Raw genomic sequence first — 12,035 nt, 5'->3', positions numbered from 1 at the left:
TAATGAATTTTTATGGTGATCAAAATAAAAATCAAGCTTTATTCAAGCTAAAGGACATTAAGGGGACTGATTGAATTAATATTTTAGAACACTGACAATGAACTGAGTTACTTCTATGAGTTGATAGCATTGAAAGGAAAAATGAAACCATCTAGAAGCCTGAATTCTGATAAAAATCGTGTGTGAGTTTAGGCAAGTTCTTTAACTTCTCTGGGCTTCAGTTTTCTTACCACTGTTGTTAAGCAATTGCCCATATCCTATTCCATGAAATTATATCCAACTAAACCTTCAGTAATACAGAGAAGTGCTAATGAACTAATTGAATTAATATATTTTAAAGATTTCAAAAAGGTTAGTGAAATATGCCCATACAGTTTTTTATATTATATTTTATCGATTATGCTATTATAGTTGCCCTGATTTTTCCTCATCTGTCACCCTCTACCCAGCACCCCTCACTCCCTCTGGCAATCCCCCCACCATTGTTCATGTCCGTGGGTCATGCGTTTAAGTTCTGTGGCTTTTACTCCATTTTCTATACTGTACTTTATATCCCCATAGCTCTTCTATAACTATGTATTTATACTTCTGTGTCCCCTCACTTCTTCGCCCATTCTCCCACACCCACCCCCACCTGGCAACCATCAAAATGTTTTCCATATCCAGGAGTCTGTCTCTGTTCTTCTTGTTTGCTTAGTTTGTTTTTTAGATTCAGTTGTTGATAGATATATATTTTTTGCCATTTTATTATTCATAATTTTTAATCGTCTTTTTCTTAAATTAGTCCCTTTAACATTTTTGTATAATAATGGTTTGGTGATAATGAACTCCTTTAGTTTTCTCTTGTCTGGGAAGTTCATTAACTGACCTTCAATACTAAATGATAACTTTGCTGGGTAGGGCAATCTTGGTTGTAGGTCCCTGCTTTTCATGACTCTGAATATTTCGTGCCAATACTCTCTAGGCTACAGTTTCCTTTGAGAAATCAGGTGATAGTCCTATGGGAACTCCCTTCTACGTAACTAATTTATTTTCTCTTGCTACTTTTAACATTCCCTCTTTATCTTTAAACTTTAGCATTTTAATCATGATGAGTCTTGGAGTGGGGCTCTGCATCCATCTTGTTAGGGACTCCCTGAGCCTCCTGGGCTTCCATGTCTATTTCCTTCACCAAATTGGGGAAGTTTTCTTTCATTATTTTTTTAAATAAGTTTCCAATTTCTTGGTCTTTCTCTTCTCCCTCTGTCACCCCTATGATGTGAATGTTGGAACACTTGAAGTTGCCCCATAGGTTGCTTATACTATCCTCATTTTTTTTTACATTCTTTTTCTTCTTGGTGTTCTGATTAGTGGTTGTTTTTTTTCCTTCTGTTCCAAATCATTGATTTGATTCTCAGCTTCATCCACTCTATTTACTGTACTCTTTTTTCCTTCTTAATTGTTCTTCATTTCAATTATTATATCCTTCATTTCTGACTGGCCCTTTTTTATGGTGTTTAAGTCCTCACTAATTTCCTTGAGCATCCTTATAACCAATGTTTTGAACTCTGCATCTGATAGACGGCTTATCTCCATTTTATTTAGCTTTTTTTCTGGAGTTCTGATCTGTTCTTTCATTTGGGCTATGTTTCTTTGTCTCTTCATTTTGGTAGCATTCCTGTGTTTGTTTCTATGTTTTAAGTAGACCTGCTTTGCCTCCATGTCTTGGTAATGTGGCCTAACATAGTAGGTGTCCTATAGGATCCAATGGCACTGGCTCCCCTATCACCCATTGAGTATTTGAGGTACACCCATTGTGTGGGCCGAGTACACCCTCTCGTTTTGGTTGAGCCTTGATTGCTATTGACAGATCAATGGGAGGAGTTTATCTAGGCCAGTCACCTGCAAGGACTGGCTGTGACCACTGACCACCAATCTCTATCCTCCAGGAGGATCAGCTGTGCAGGGGCAGAGTGGTGGTGCTCCGGCGTAGTCTGTAGCTGTCCACTGGGTGCACTGGCCCTGGGATTTCCTAGGTGGTGCAGGGCAAGGTCAGCCCCCACCTGTGTTTTGTCCAGGGCCACTCTGCCTCAGCTGAGGCATATAAAGCAATCTGAGATGGCTGGTACTTGTGCTGGGCTTGGAGATGCCTAGGCAAACCCAAGCTGTGATTCTAGGCTGGCTACTGCTTATTCTGGGCCTGAGGCTCACTGAAACCAGCTGTTGCTTGTCTGATAAGATTTAGGAAGTTGTGAAGCAGGAAAAGCAGCCATTCTTATGGAAAAGCAGCTTGGGTGAGCCATTCTTACGGAAAAGCAGTTTGGATGAGCCCTTAAGTTGGGTGAGGCAGTCTCTGGCTATCTCCAAGGCAGGTCAAACAGTGTTAGCCAGGTTGATGGAGTTGCAGATATGGCACCAGCTAGCCAGCTCTGTGGGGAGAGGTGTTAGAAAAGGGACAATGGCCTCTGGTCACCTTGAAACCAGACACTTCAGTTCCTCCCTGTATACCACTGGTGCCTTTTAAGCTGCTACCCTAGTGCTGGAGCAGAGGAGTGAGTCTTAGTAGGTGAGTCTTTGTTTGTGTTCTTTAAGAGGAACTGCTTGGAACTCCCGAAGTTTCTTCCACTCACTCCATCTCCACTGGTTTTTGCAGCCAGAAGTTGTGGGGACTTACCTTCCTGTCAATGGAACTGAGGGCTTGGGATGGGGCTGGAAGTCCTAATTCTTGTGATATCCCTACAGAATTTTTATCCATCACACATGGGTGTGAGACCAGCCTGTTCTGTGTCTGCGCTGCTCCTACTAGTGTGGATGGATGTGTTTTTTTTCAATTCCGTAGTTGTCAGACTTCCATTCGATCAATTTCTGACAGTTCTGATGTTTGTTCTATAGTTTAGTTGTAATTTTCATGTGGTTGTGCAAAAAGCTGAGCCATGTCTGTGTACACCACCATCTTGACTGGAGGATGCAATTCAGTTTTAAGATACGATTTTGTCAATGAGAGAAACAATATGTTGTTGCCATATGTTATATAGTTTTTTCATCAATAAAGGAAGCTTTTAAATATCATTTTCTTAATTACTGCCAGTCAGACATCTGAGTACTAGCATGTACTTCCTTGTCCTGTGGAGGTGGAATTTTTAATAGTAAATTTGAATTAAGCAACATTAAATATAAAGACAATCATTCTTTTTTTATCTGAGAAAATCTTTATTCTCCTTCACTTTTTAAAATTTATTGGGGCCCCAGCTGGTGTAGCTCAGATTGAGCACAGGCCTATGAACCAAAGAGTCACTGGTTTGATTCCCAGTTGGGGCATATGCCTGTATTGTGGGTCAGGTCCCCAGTAGGGGGTACACAAGAGGCAACCACACTTTGATGTTTCTCTCCCTCCTTTCCCCTCTATCTAAAAATAATTAAATAAAATCTTTAAAAAAATAAAAATAAAGAATTTTTATTCGGAAGACATTGGTTAATAGGATTATATAGATTTCAAGTTTGCAAGATGGTCGTTCTTAAAACAAATTATACCGTAGTTTTTCCACTTTGTGGAAACAAGCACCAAAACTGTGTGTAAAGCCTGGTTTGTTGGTCAGTATTCAAGGAAACAAATTAGCAATTATATAAATAAAACCCATTAATCCATCTACTGATTTAGCTGAAAAATTTGAATTTTCAACACATATTTCATCTTAACGGGTCGGGTACTAAGAACTCTTTACTGGCATTTTTGTAAAAAGGAAGAAAGGGTTATGCTGTAGATTATGACTTTAGTCCTCAGCCCATGTTTTGGGCTTGCATCCTGTGTGCTCAATAATGGGCAAATATGATGGGCTTTTTGGTAGTCAATGCCATATTTGCAAGCATATATTAAGTGATAAAGTAATTTTGGTAATAAAATGTCACCCAGGGAAATTTTAATCTTGTATCTGTGTTTCAGCTTCTGACATGGCGGCGGAGCAGGGGCAGATTCTCGTGATAGCCACCGCGGCTGTTGGGGGATTCACTCTCCTCGTCATTCTTACTTTGTTCTTCTTAATCACCGGGAGGTAACAGACATATACCAGATTATTTCCAAGATTTCAGAACAACCACTTTTAATGCACTTTTTCCCAAATGTTTTTAAACTGAACAAAGCACACCTGAGAGAAAAAGGGATCAGGGAAGATTCACTCTGAGAGCAAACTTTCACATAACAAAACCACCCTGGCTAGTTCTCTGTATCAACAGGTCCCTGAAATGAAGCAACCAGAGACTTGATAAGAATACTTAGAAAACTGTGAATGATAGATTTCTACTTACCATAATAAATTAATTCTCAGTTTTTCCTTTACTACAATCAAAATATACCATGAAAGGGATTTAAAGAAAATTTAACAGAGAGATCAAACTATTTATATGAAAATTCTTTGCAAACTTAGTGTTATAGATATGTATTATTTTAATATATTAAATACTAAAAGGATCTATATTGGAATTATATTGATTGATATTTTAAGTGCAACATTTATTAAATTTAGAGTAATATGGATGAGAATTTAAAGAAACAATACGTTTAGCATTGCAAAAGACCTAGACTTTGATCCTGACTAGCTGACTAGCTTCACCTATCTAAACCTTAGATTTCACACATTTTGTGTTCATTCACATCTCTGTATTATTGCTAGATACTGACAATACAGAGATATGAGTGAAGATCATAAGTATGAAATTATTTAAAAGAATAAGTGTTACTTCTTATTAAACCCTTGGTTTTAGGCCCAGACTTTTGTCAAAAATTATGAACATCATAAGATCATCACACTTTCATTCCTACAAGAGGTGGAATATTCCTTCTGGATTATCAATAGAGAAACAAAGGGACACCTCGAGAGTTTTCCCAATAATCTGAAATATACATCCCCCAAAATACCAATGTCATGACTTAAATCTATGTTAAGAATTTCAGTCAAACAGTGCGCATCCATGCTGACTGCAGCTAACGTACACTGTACTGGAATACTCTAGTATTTCATAATGCGCAGAAGTAACAAATAACTGCCTTGGGGGCAGTAGTTCAGTGAACTAGAAACAACCTTTGTGTTATTTATTTTTAAAATTCTACTTATATACATAATTTATTAAAATTTATTTAAAATGGCAGATGATATGCATATATTAAAATTGTTATCTATACTTTTGACAGCAGATGAAGGTTAGAGATCAATAAACTGACAGTACTTAGAAGGTACTTACCAAGTGTAGGTTCCTGACAAATTGTAATTACCACATATCAAAAGTGTACCCAATTTAATCGTAACAAGCCCACTTTTATAGAACTTACCAAGGATCAAAGAAAGACATAAACAGTCCAGTGTGCTAAAGTTGAAATGGTGACTTCTTTATGAAATGAACTGTAAAACAGGCACATTCATCCTATGTTAACTTAAAATTTTCATGTATACAAACAGGTATTGTATGTCTCTTGTAAGTAACAGTGTCTCAGAATTATTGCTTTGCTGGGGTCCAATTAGCTGATAAAAGAATACTAGCTATAACTATATGTAACAGCAATGTCATTTATCCCCAATTGATATACACACATATGAAAGAATGTAGGAACAATTATAAGGTTACCCAATAAAAGTACCAGTGTGCGCATACCACGGCACCACCACTGGGTACCAGTGTGCGCATACCACGGCACCACCACTGGGTACCAGAGTGGGCATACCACGGCACCACCATCAGGTACCGTCTTCCAGCACTCTCCTTTTTCTCCCTCTATGCCAAAAGCTAACCTCTGACAGCTTCTCACCATCATCACACTTTAACACAATCATCTTTTGCAGTGGGCAGAAGGCAAATTTTGGTGTCTCTAAACCAACTAACCATTCGGTAGAAAGCAAAATATTCGATACTACAACCTATAAATAGCAAAATTCTTAATCACTAGCAGAGGACAACTGGTTATTAAAAAATTTAAAATAAATACATGAAACCCTACACATCCTACTGAATAAATCCTAAGTTTGTTTGCTTATTTTTTTTAAAGTTAGAATTTATCTGACCCTATCTAGTTCTTTCTTGCAAGAAGAGGGACTAAAAGACAACAATGCCTAGGAAAGGGAAAAAAGTGCCAGTGGTAAATGAGGCAACTCTGAAGAAAGGAAGGAAGGGAAAATAATAGCATTTCAGTACATGTAAAGTCACTGTGACAATTTGGTGAGATTTAAATAAGCAAAATGCCAACATTTTGTGGGTTGTTACATATTTGATAAATGATATTAGAAAAAAGTAGAAGAATAAAAGTCTATTTTCATTGTCATTTATAATACAAGTACTGCATATGCATTATAAATATGGATACATTAATATCTTGATAATACTCTATTTTTCATGGAGTGGCACATAATTTGAAGACAATCCATGTGGAGCCTAGAAATGTTATTCCATTATTAAAGTAAAATGAAGTCCTATAAGGTGATCTTAACTCCAAAGACACAAATTATATTGTTAACTAGATTGTGATAATTTAGACATGATGGTCAATTTGATTCAGAAAGATTCTTATTTTCTTATTTGAAAGTTTCTTTGAAAAACTTTGGGGTATTTTTAAGTATGATTTTATTTAAACAACAGTGTCATTTATCCCCAATTTAAAAAATGACTCTAACTCATAATGGAAATTGATTTCAATGACACATTTATTTGTATTCAACCTATGGCAAGCTTGGATACATATTTTTTAATTTTTAATTATATTTATATGTATTTGTAAAATAGGAGTTAAGCTTTTATTTTCTCATGGAGCATATAGTATTTCAGCAAATGATATAAATAGCGCATACATATATGGGAAAGCATTTTATTAACATATCAGAAAATATTGCCTTGGCATAAAAACAGGCATATAATCAACAGAATGGAATACAGAGTCCAGAAATAGACCCATGCCTAATTGGTCAATTAGTATTTGACAAAGGAGACCAGAATGTACAATGGTGTAAAGACAGTCTATTCAATAGATGGAGTTAGGGAAATTGGACAGGTGCAAAAATTAAACTAGACCACCTTCTTGCACCACATAAAAGAATAAACTTAAGCTGCATTTAGGATGTATGCGTAAAACTCAATACCATAAAAATCCTAGAAGTAAACATAGGAAGGAAAAATTTCAGACGTTTCTCTTAGAAATATTTTTTCTGGTATATCTCCTTGGGCAAGGGAAACAAAAGAACAAATAAACAAATGGGACTACATCAAACTAAAAAGCTTTTGCACAACAAAGGAAATCATCTACAAAAAGAAAAGACAGTCCACTGAGTGGGACATCATGTTCACCAATGACATATTTGATAAGGTGTCAGTATGCAAAATTTATAAAGAACTCTTACAACTCAACACCAACCACCCCGCCAAAACAGTCCAATTAAAAAACGGGGAAAGAACCTAAATAGACACTTCTCCAAAAAAGATATACAGATGGCCAATATATATGAAGAGATGCTCAAAGTCACTAATCCTTAGAAAAATGCAAATTAAAACCATGATGAGATATCACTGCACACCTGTCAGGATGGCTATTTATCATTAATAAATCAAAAACAAGCACTGGCAAGGATGTGAGAAAAAGGGAACCCTTGTGAACTGTTGGTGGAAATGCAAAATGGCACAGTCATTGTGGAAAAAAGTATGGAGAGTCCTCAAAAAAAACAAAAATGGAACTGCCTTATGACCTACTAATTCCACTTCTGGATATGTATCCAAAGGAAGCCGAAACACTAATTTGAAATAATATATGTACCCCTATGTTTGTTGCAAGATTATTTACAATCGCCAAGATATGGGAGCTACCCAAGTGTCTATTAGTAGATAAGTGCATAAAAAAGCTGTGGTTCGTATAGTCAACAAAATATTACTTGTCTATTACAAAGAAATCTTACCATTTGTGACAGCATGAATGGACCTATAACTTACTATGCTAAGTGAAATAAGTCAGTCAGAGGACAAACTGCACATGATTTCACGCATATGTAAAATCCATAGAACAATGTAAATGGACAAACAAAATAGAAACAGACTCACAGATACAGAGAACAGACTGATGGTTGCCCGGGGGGCTGGGGAACTGAGTGCAAATGTGAAAGGATTGAGAAGTACAAAACAGTCACAGAGACGTAAAGTACAGCATAGGAAATAGAGTCATTAATATTGTAATAACTATGTAGGGTATGTGTTGGCTATTGGAACTATCAGGCGGACACTTTATAAAGTATATGATTGGCTGACCACTAGGCTGTACACCTAAAACCAATACAAAACAATATTGACTGTAAGCTGGAATCAAAAATCTTTTAAAAATAAATGAAATTTTTTTAAAAACAAAATATCGCCTTACATGAATACGACAAACTGGAAAGAAGACTTTACAATCCTTGAAGGTTATGCAAGTTTGGCCTAATGAACTTGACAGATGGGCTCAAATGTTATCTTTTCCTGAGGCAGAATTTGAATACTACGTAGAAAATTGAACAGTGAAGAAAAGTTTGTTCTAAATTATTAACTTCCAATTTTTATGCTTCCAGTTTATATGACACCAGAAACATTGTACATGCCAGGGGAAATGATTTTGATTGCATAAGATAAAAATAATTCATTTTGAAATCTCTCTTAAGCGCTTTGGTAGGGGAGCATTTATTGGAATTATTCTATGAAAACTGTAAGACATTTCTGAATAAATACTGAACTTGCCACAGGATTTGAAGCAACATTCACCTTTGAGGAACAGACTATGTGCCACAGATGTATTCTGTCCAACCACTTGGAATTAGCAGTTTGGGGAACGGTCATGTCAGACGGATGTTGGTGAATTTATTCATGTTCAGGGAGTCGTGGGAGATAAGCAGCTGCTTCTGTTCTTCGGGGCAGGTCATCCCAAGAGCGAGCAGAGCATGCCTCCTCCAAGTTTCTGGCATTAAAAAAAATTCTACCATTTAGCAGTGTAACTAGAAGATAGTTGGCTGAATGTCTAATATTCTGACTCACAAACATTTATTCATTTTGACTTTTAATTTGTTTCACTGCTCTAGCTATTAGAAGTCATATAAGGAAAGACATGATGTTTATTGCTGATTATAAAATATTCTCTAAGATTCCTATCCTTTGGATCAATCAGTCCACTTGGGAGTATTTTATTTTTATCTGGGACTGTTTGATACATATTAAAAAAAAACCTGTGGGGTATTTTCACATTTTATAAAGATGTTCTTGAAAGGGCCCTTGAGTGATATGTATTTTATTTGCCTTTGGTTCTCATCCAGCATATTCTAAAAATAAGACTCTGTTTACTTTTTTAAAAGGTGCCAGTGGTACATAAAGGCCAAAATGAAGTCAGAAGAGAAGAGACGAAACCACTTACAGAATGGGCATTGTAAGTAGTGAAGTGACTTTCTTCCATTATTTTATATTGTTCCAGCAAGTCAAGAGTGCCTTGTAAACTTGGATCAGTGAGTTAAGAAAGCTACAAAATTTACCTCCAACTTTTCATCTGGTTTCCAGGTTTGTTAGTGGAAAGTGCACCTGCTTCTCATTAAATGATATTGCTTTTCTCCTAATTCTGCTTGCTGAAACATGTGACAGACTGAATATGCTAAAAATACAAGATGACTGATTGTATCTAGTTATTTACCATTCACAATGTCCCCAGCACGTGAGTTGGTTTCATTTAGTGGAGCATTAGCCCCAGAAATATTATGGAATTGTTATTCCTTCTTGTAGGAACTGTCATTTAAACATACAACAAATCAATTTGCAGTTCATTAACACTAAAAAAGAAAATCAGCTCCTTAACGCTTAGAATATGTATGAAATCCTTGAGCTGACTACAAGGTTATATCCATTTGCAGGATCTCTTCCCAAGCAAGCTATAATTACCACTAGAGTTGGTTTGATCATTGCCGCCCTGCCCTCCTCAACGCCCACCTTCACCTCCACCTCCAAGTGGCAAACTACTTTGTCAAGGCAATTCCTCTGTAGTGAGATGCTGAATTAACAAGAAAGGAATGTTCTCTAATTAACCGCAGTGTAGAGATAATGTGTGAGGCAAGCTGTTTAACTATTTAAGCTCATCTTCTACTTCATATTGAGCCAAATGAATAAGGGACTTTTAAAACTGTATCACCACGCAGAGGAAGGAAGGGATATAAGTGAGGAAATTATGAACTAGAGGGATAATTTAGGACTATTTCTAAGGCTCACACGATTCTCATAGAGTGGTCCAAGGACCATCAGCATTAGAATATTCCATCTTCACCAAGTTCTGATTCAGAAGGTCCAGGGTAGAGCCAAGACATGGGCATTTTTTAGCAAACCATCCCAGGTTGTTCTTTTGTGCAATTAGTTTGAGGCCCACTGCACTGGCAGGTAAGAGATGGCTGATACCAGGCATGGAATGATCTGCAAATGTTGTGAACAGATGCAGAAACCTGGATCCAAACACCTGGACAGATAGCTTATGCTGAGTAACCTTAAGATTCACTGCAGGACATTTAGAACTGAAATGCAGAAGAGAGAGATGCTCCTGAAGTATTTATGATCTCCTTTCCAACTAGCAGTTTTGCATGAACTAAACCAGGTGGGCCCAACAAGAAGCAATGAAAACTACCCGAGGCAGCCATGAGATGGACGAAAGATAAACCAATGTTTTAAAAAGGCTTGGATAAGTTCAGTGAGTAATTAGAGAGTCAATATTAGAACTAAGTTTGGGGTTTTTTTTCTTGACTACATATATTGTGTTTATAAGGTAAAAAAAAAAGTGATATTAACTACTCGATTTATTCCTTAGAAATGTATACCACCTTAAATAATTGATTGGTTGAATTGTTAAAACCATGTATTAGTTACTAAATAATACCTGATATCTGTGCCTAAAGTAATATTGTCAGTTAGATACTGCTGATCATCTAGTAGTAGCCACTGAATTTGCATTTATAGTATTTAAATTGAAGTCACGGCTCCTACTAAATTATTAAAAAATCGTATAAACTATAAGCAAGAGGTATAGATGATCTGTTCTCCTTTCCTCCAATCCAAAACTTGCAAAGTGAAAAAAGCATAGCATTCCAGAGTCATTTTCAGGTTCCCTGGTGCTGTTTTGAGAAGTACGAATCTTCTCACGGGTGCACATCCAGCACTAGAAGACAGTAGGCAAAGAGTGATAAAAGCAGCAGCAGGAATAGAACTCATGAAACAAACTACCACTAAAAAGGGGCATTTCTGCCTTACCTCTTCTGAACTTACTTTATTATCTTTGCTTTTGAGATTTTTCTTGAAGGGGTATGTTTCTAAGGAAATCTAGACAACACTTACCTCAGAGTATTGTATGGCTTTCAAAGTCTAACAAACAATAAAACCAAATATTATCCACTATGCTACAAATGTGCATTGATCTTTTAATCCTTACTAATTCATATTCAATAATAATTTATATTTAATATTGTACCTATGCAAAAACCAAAAGATTTGTATGTGCTGATTACCTATAAAACCATACACAAAGTATTTGGTAATATACAAAGATGTGTCAAAAAAAAATCTCCTGTCCTTCTGGAACTAGAAATCTAAAGTGGAAAACACAAACCAATGAACAAAATAGAGGAATAACCACAGGCAGTCTGTGACTTCTGATACTGAGGAAGTTGCAAATGAATATGCAACCACTCTACTCAGCCTCCCCCCCCATGCCTACCTTAACTGCCCAGGGGCAGTGAGCACTGCCCTCATCCCACTCCCACCAGAGAAACAGTAACAGCTACACGGCCAATGACCAGATTTGTGCCTTTGATTCCTACCCTTCCTTCCAGGATAGACAGGTGATTTTTCTCAGGAGCATTTATTCTGCCTGGCCATGGAAGCAACTACAAGAACACAGGAAAAGGCTATTATTTGTCCTCATCTTCTGACACGGTGCCATAGGGTCTGTTCTTTACTGCCTAAGAGTTTCTGGAGAGGGAGAGACCAAAAGACTCCAGCATAAGTTCAGGAAAACCTAGGGCATTAGAGCAAAAAGATCCTGG

At 36.8% G+C, this 12,035-nt stretch overlaps 1 protein-coding gene across 2 annotated transcripts in view; it reads left to right on the top strand.

Annotated features, from left to right (window-relative positions):
* Nucleotides 1-12,035, top strand: part of EPHA6 (EPH receptor A6) — an 898,848-nt gene that overhangs the window by 609,442 nt on the left and 277,371 nt on the right. For both annotated transcript variants that reach the window (XM_037058993.1, XM_037058992.1), the window contains exons 8-9: nt 3,920-4,028; nt 9,321-9,391. In XM_037058993.1, coding sequence (XP_036914888.1) covers nt 3,920-4,028; nt 9,321-9,391 — 180 coding nt within the window. The remainder of the gene's footprint in view (nt 1-3,919; nt 4,029-9,320; nt 9,392-12,035) is intronic.

The sequence above is a fragment of the Sturnira hondurensis genome, unplaced genomic scaffold, assembly GCF_014824575.4.
Source record: "Sturnira hondurensis isolate 20B ecotype Veracruz unplaced genomic scaffold, ASM1482457v3 Scaffold0010428, whole genome shotgun sequence".
Classification (NCBI taxonomy): domain Eukaryota; kingdom Metazoa; phylum Chordata; class Mammalia; order Chiroptera; family Phyllostomidae; genus Sturnira; species Sturnira hondurensis.
This window is presented reverse-complemented; position numbering and strand designations above follow the sequence as displayed.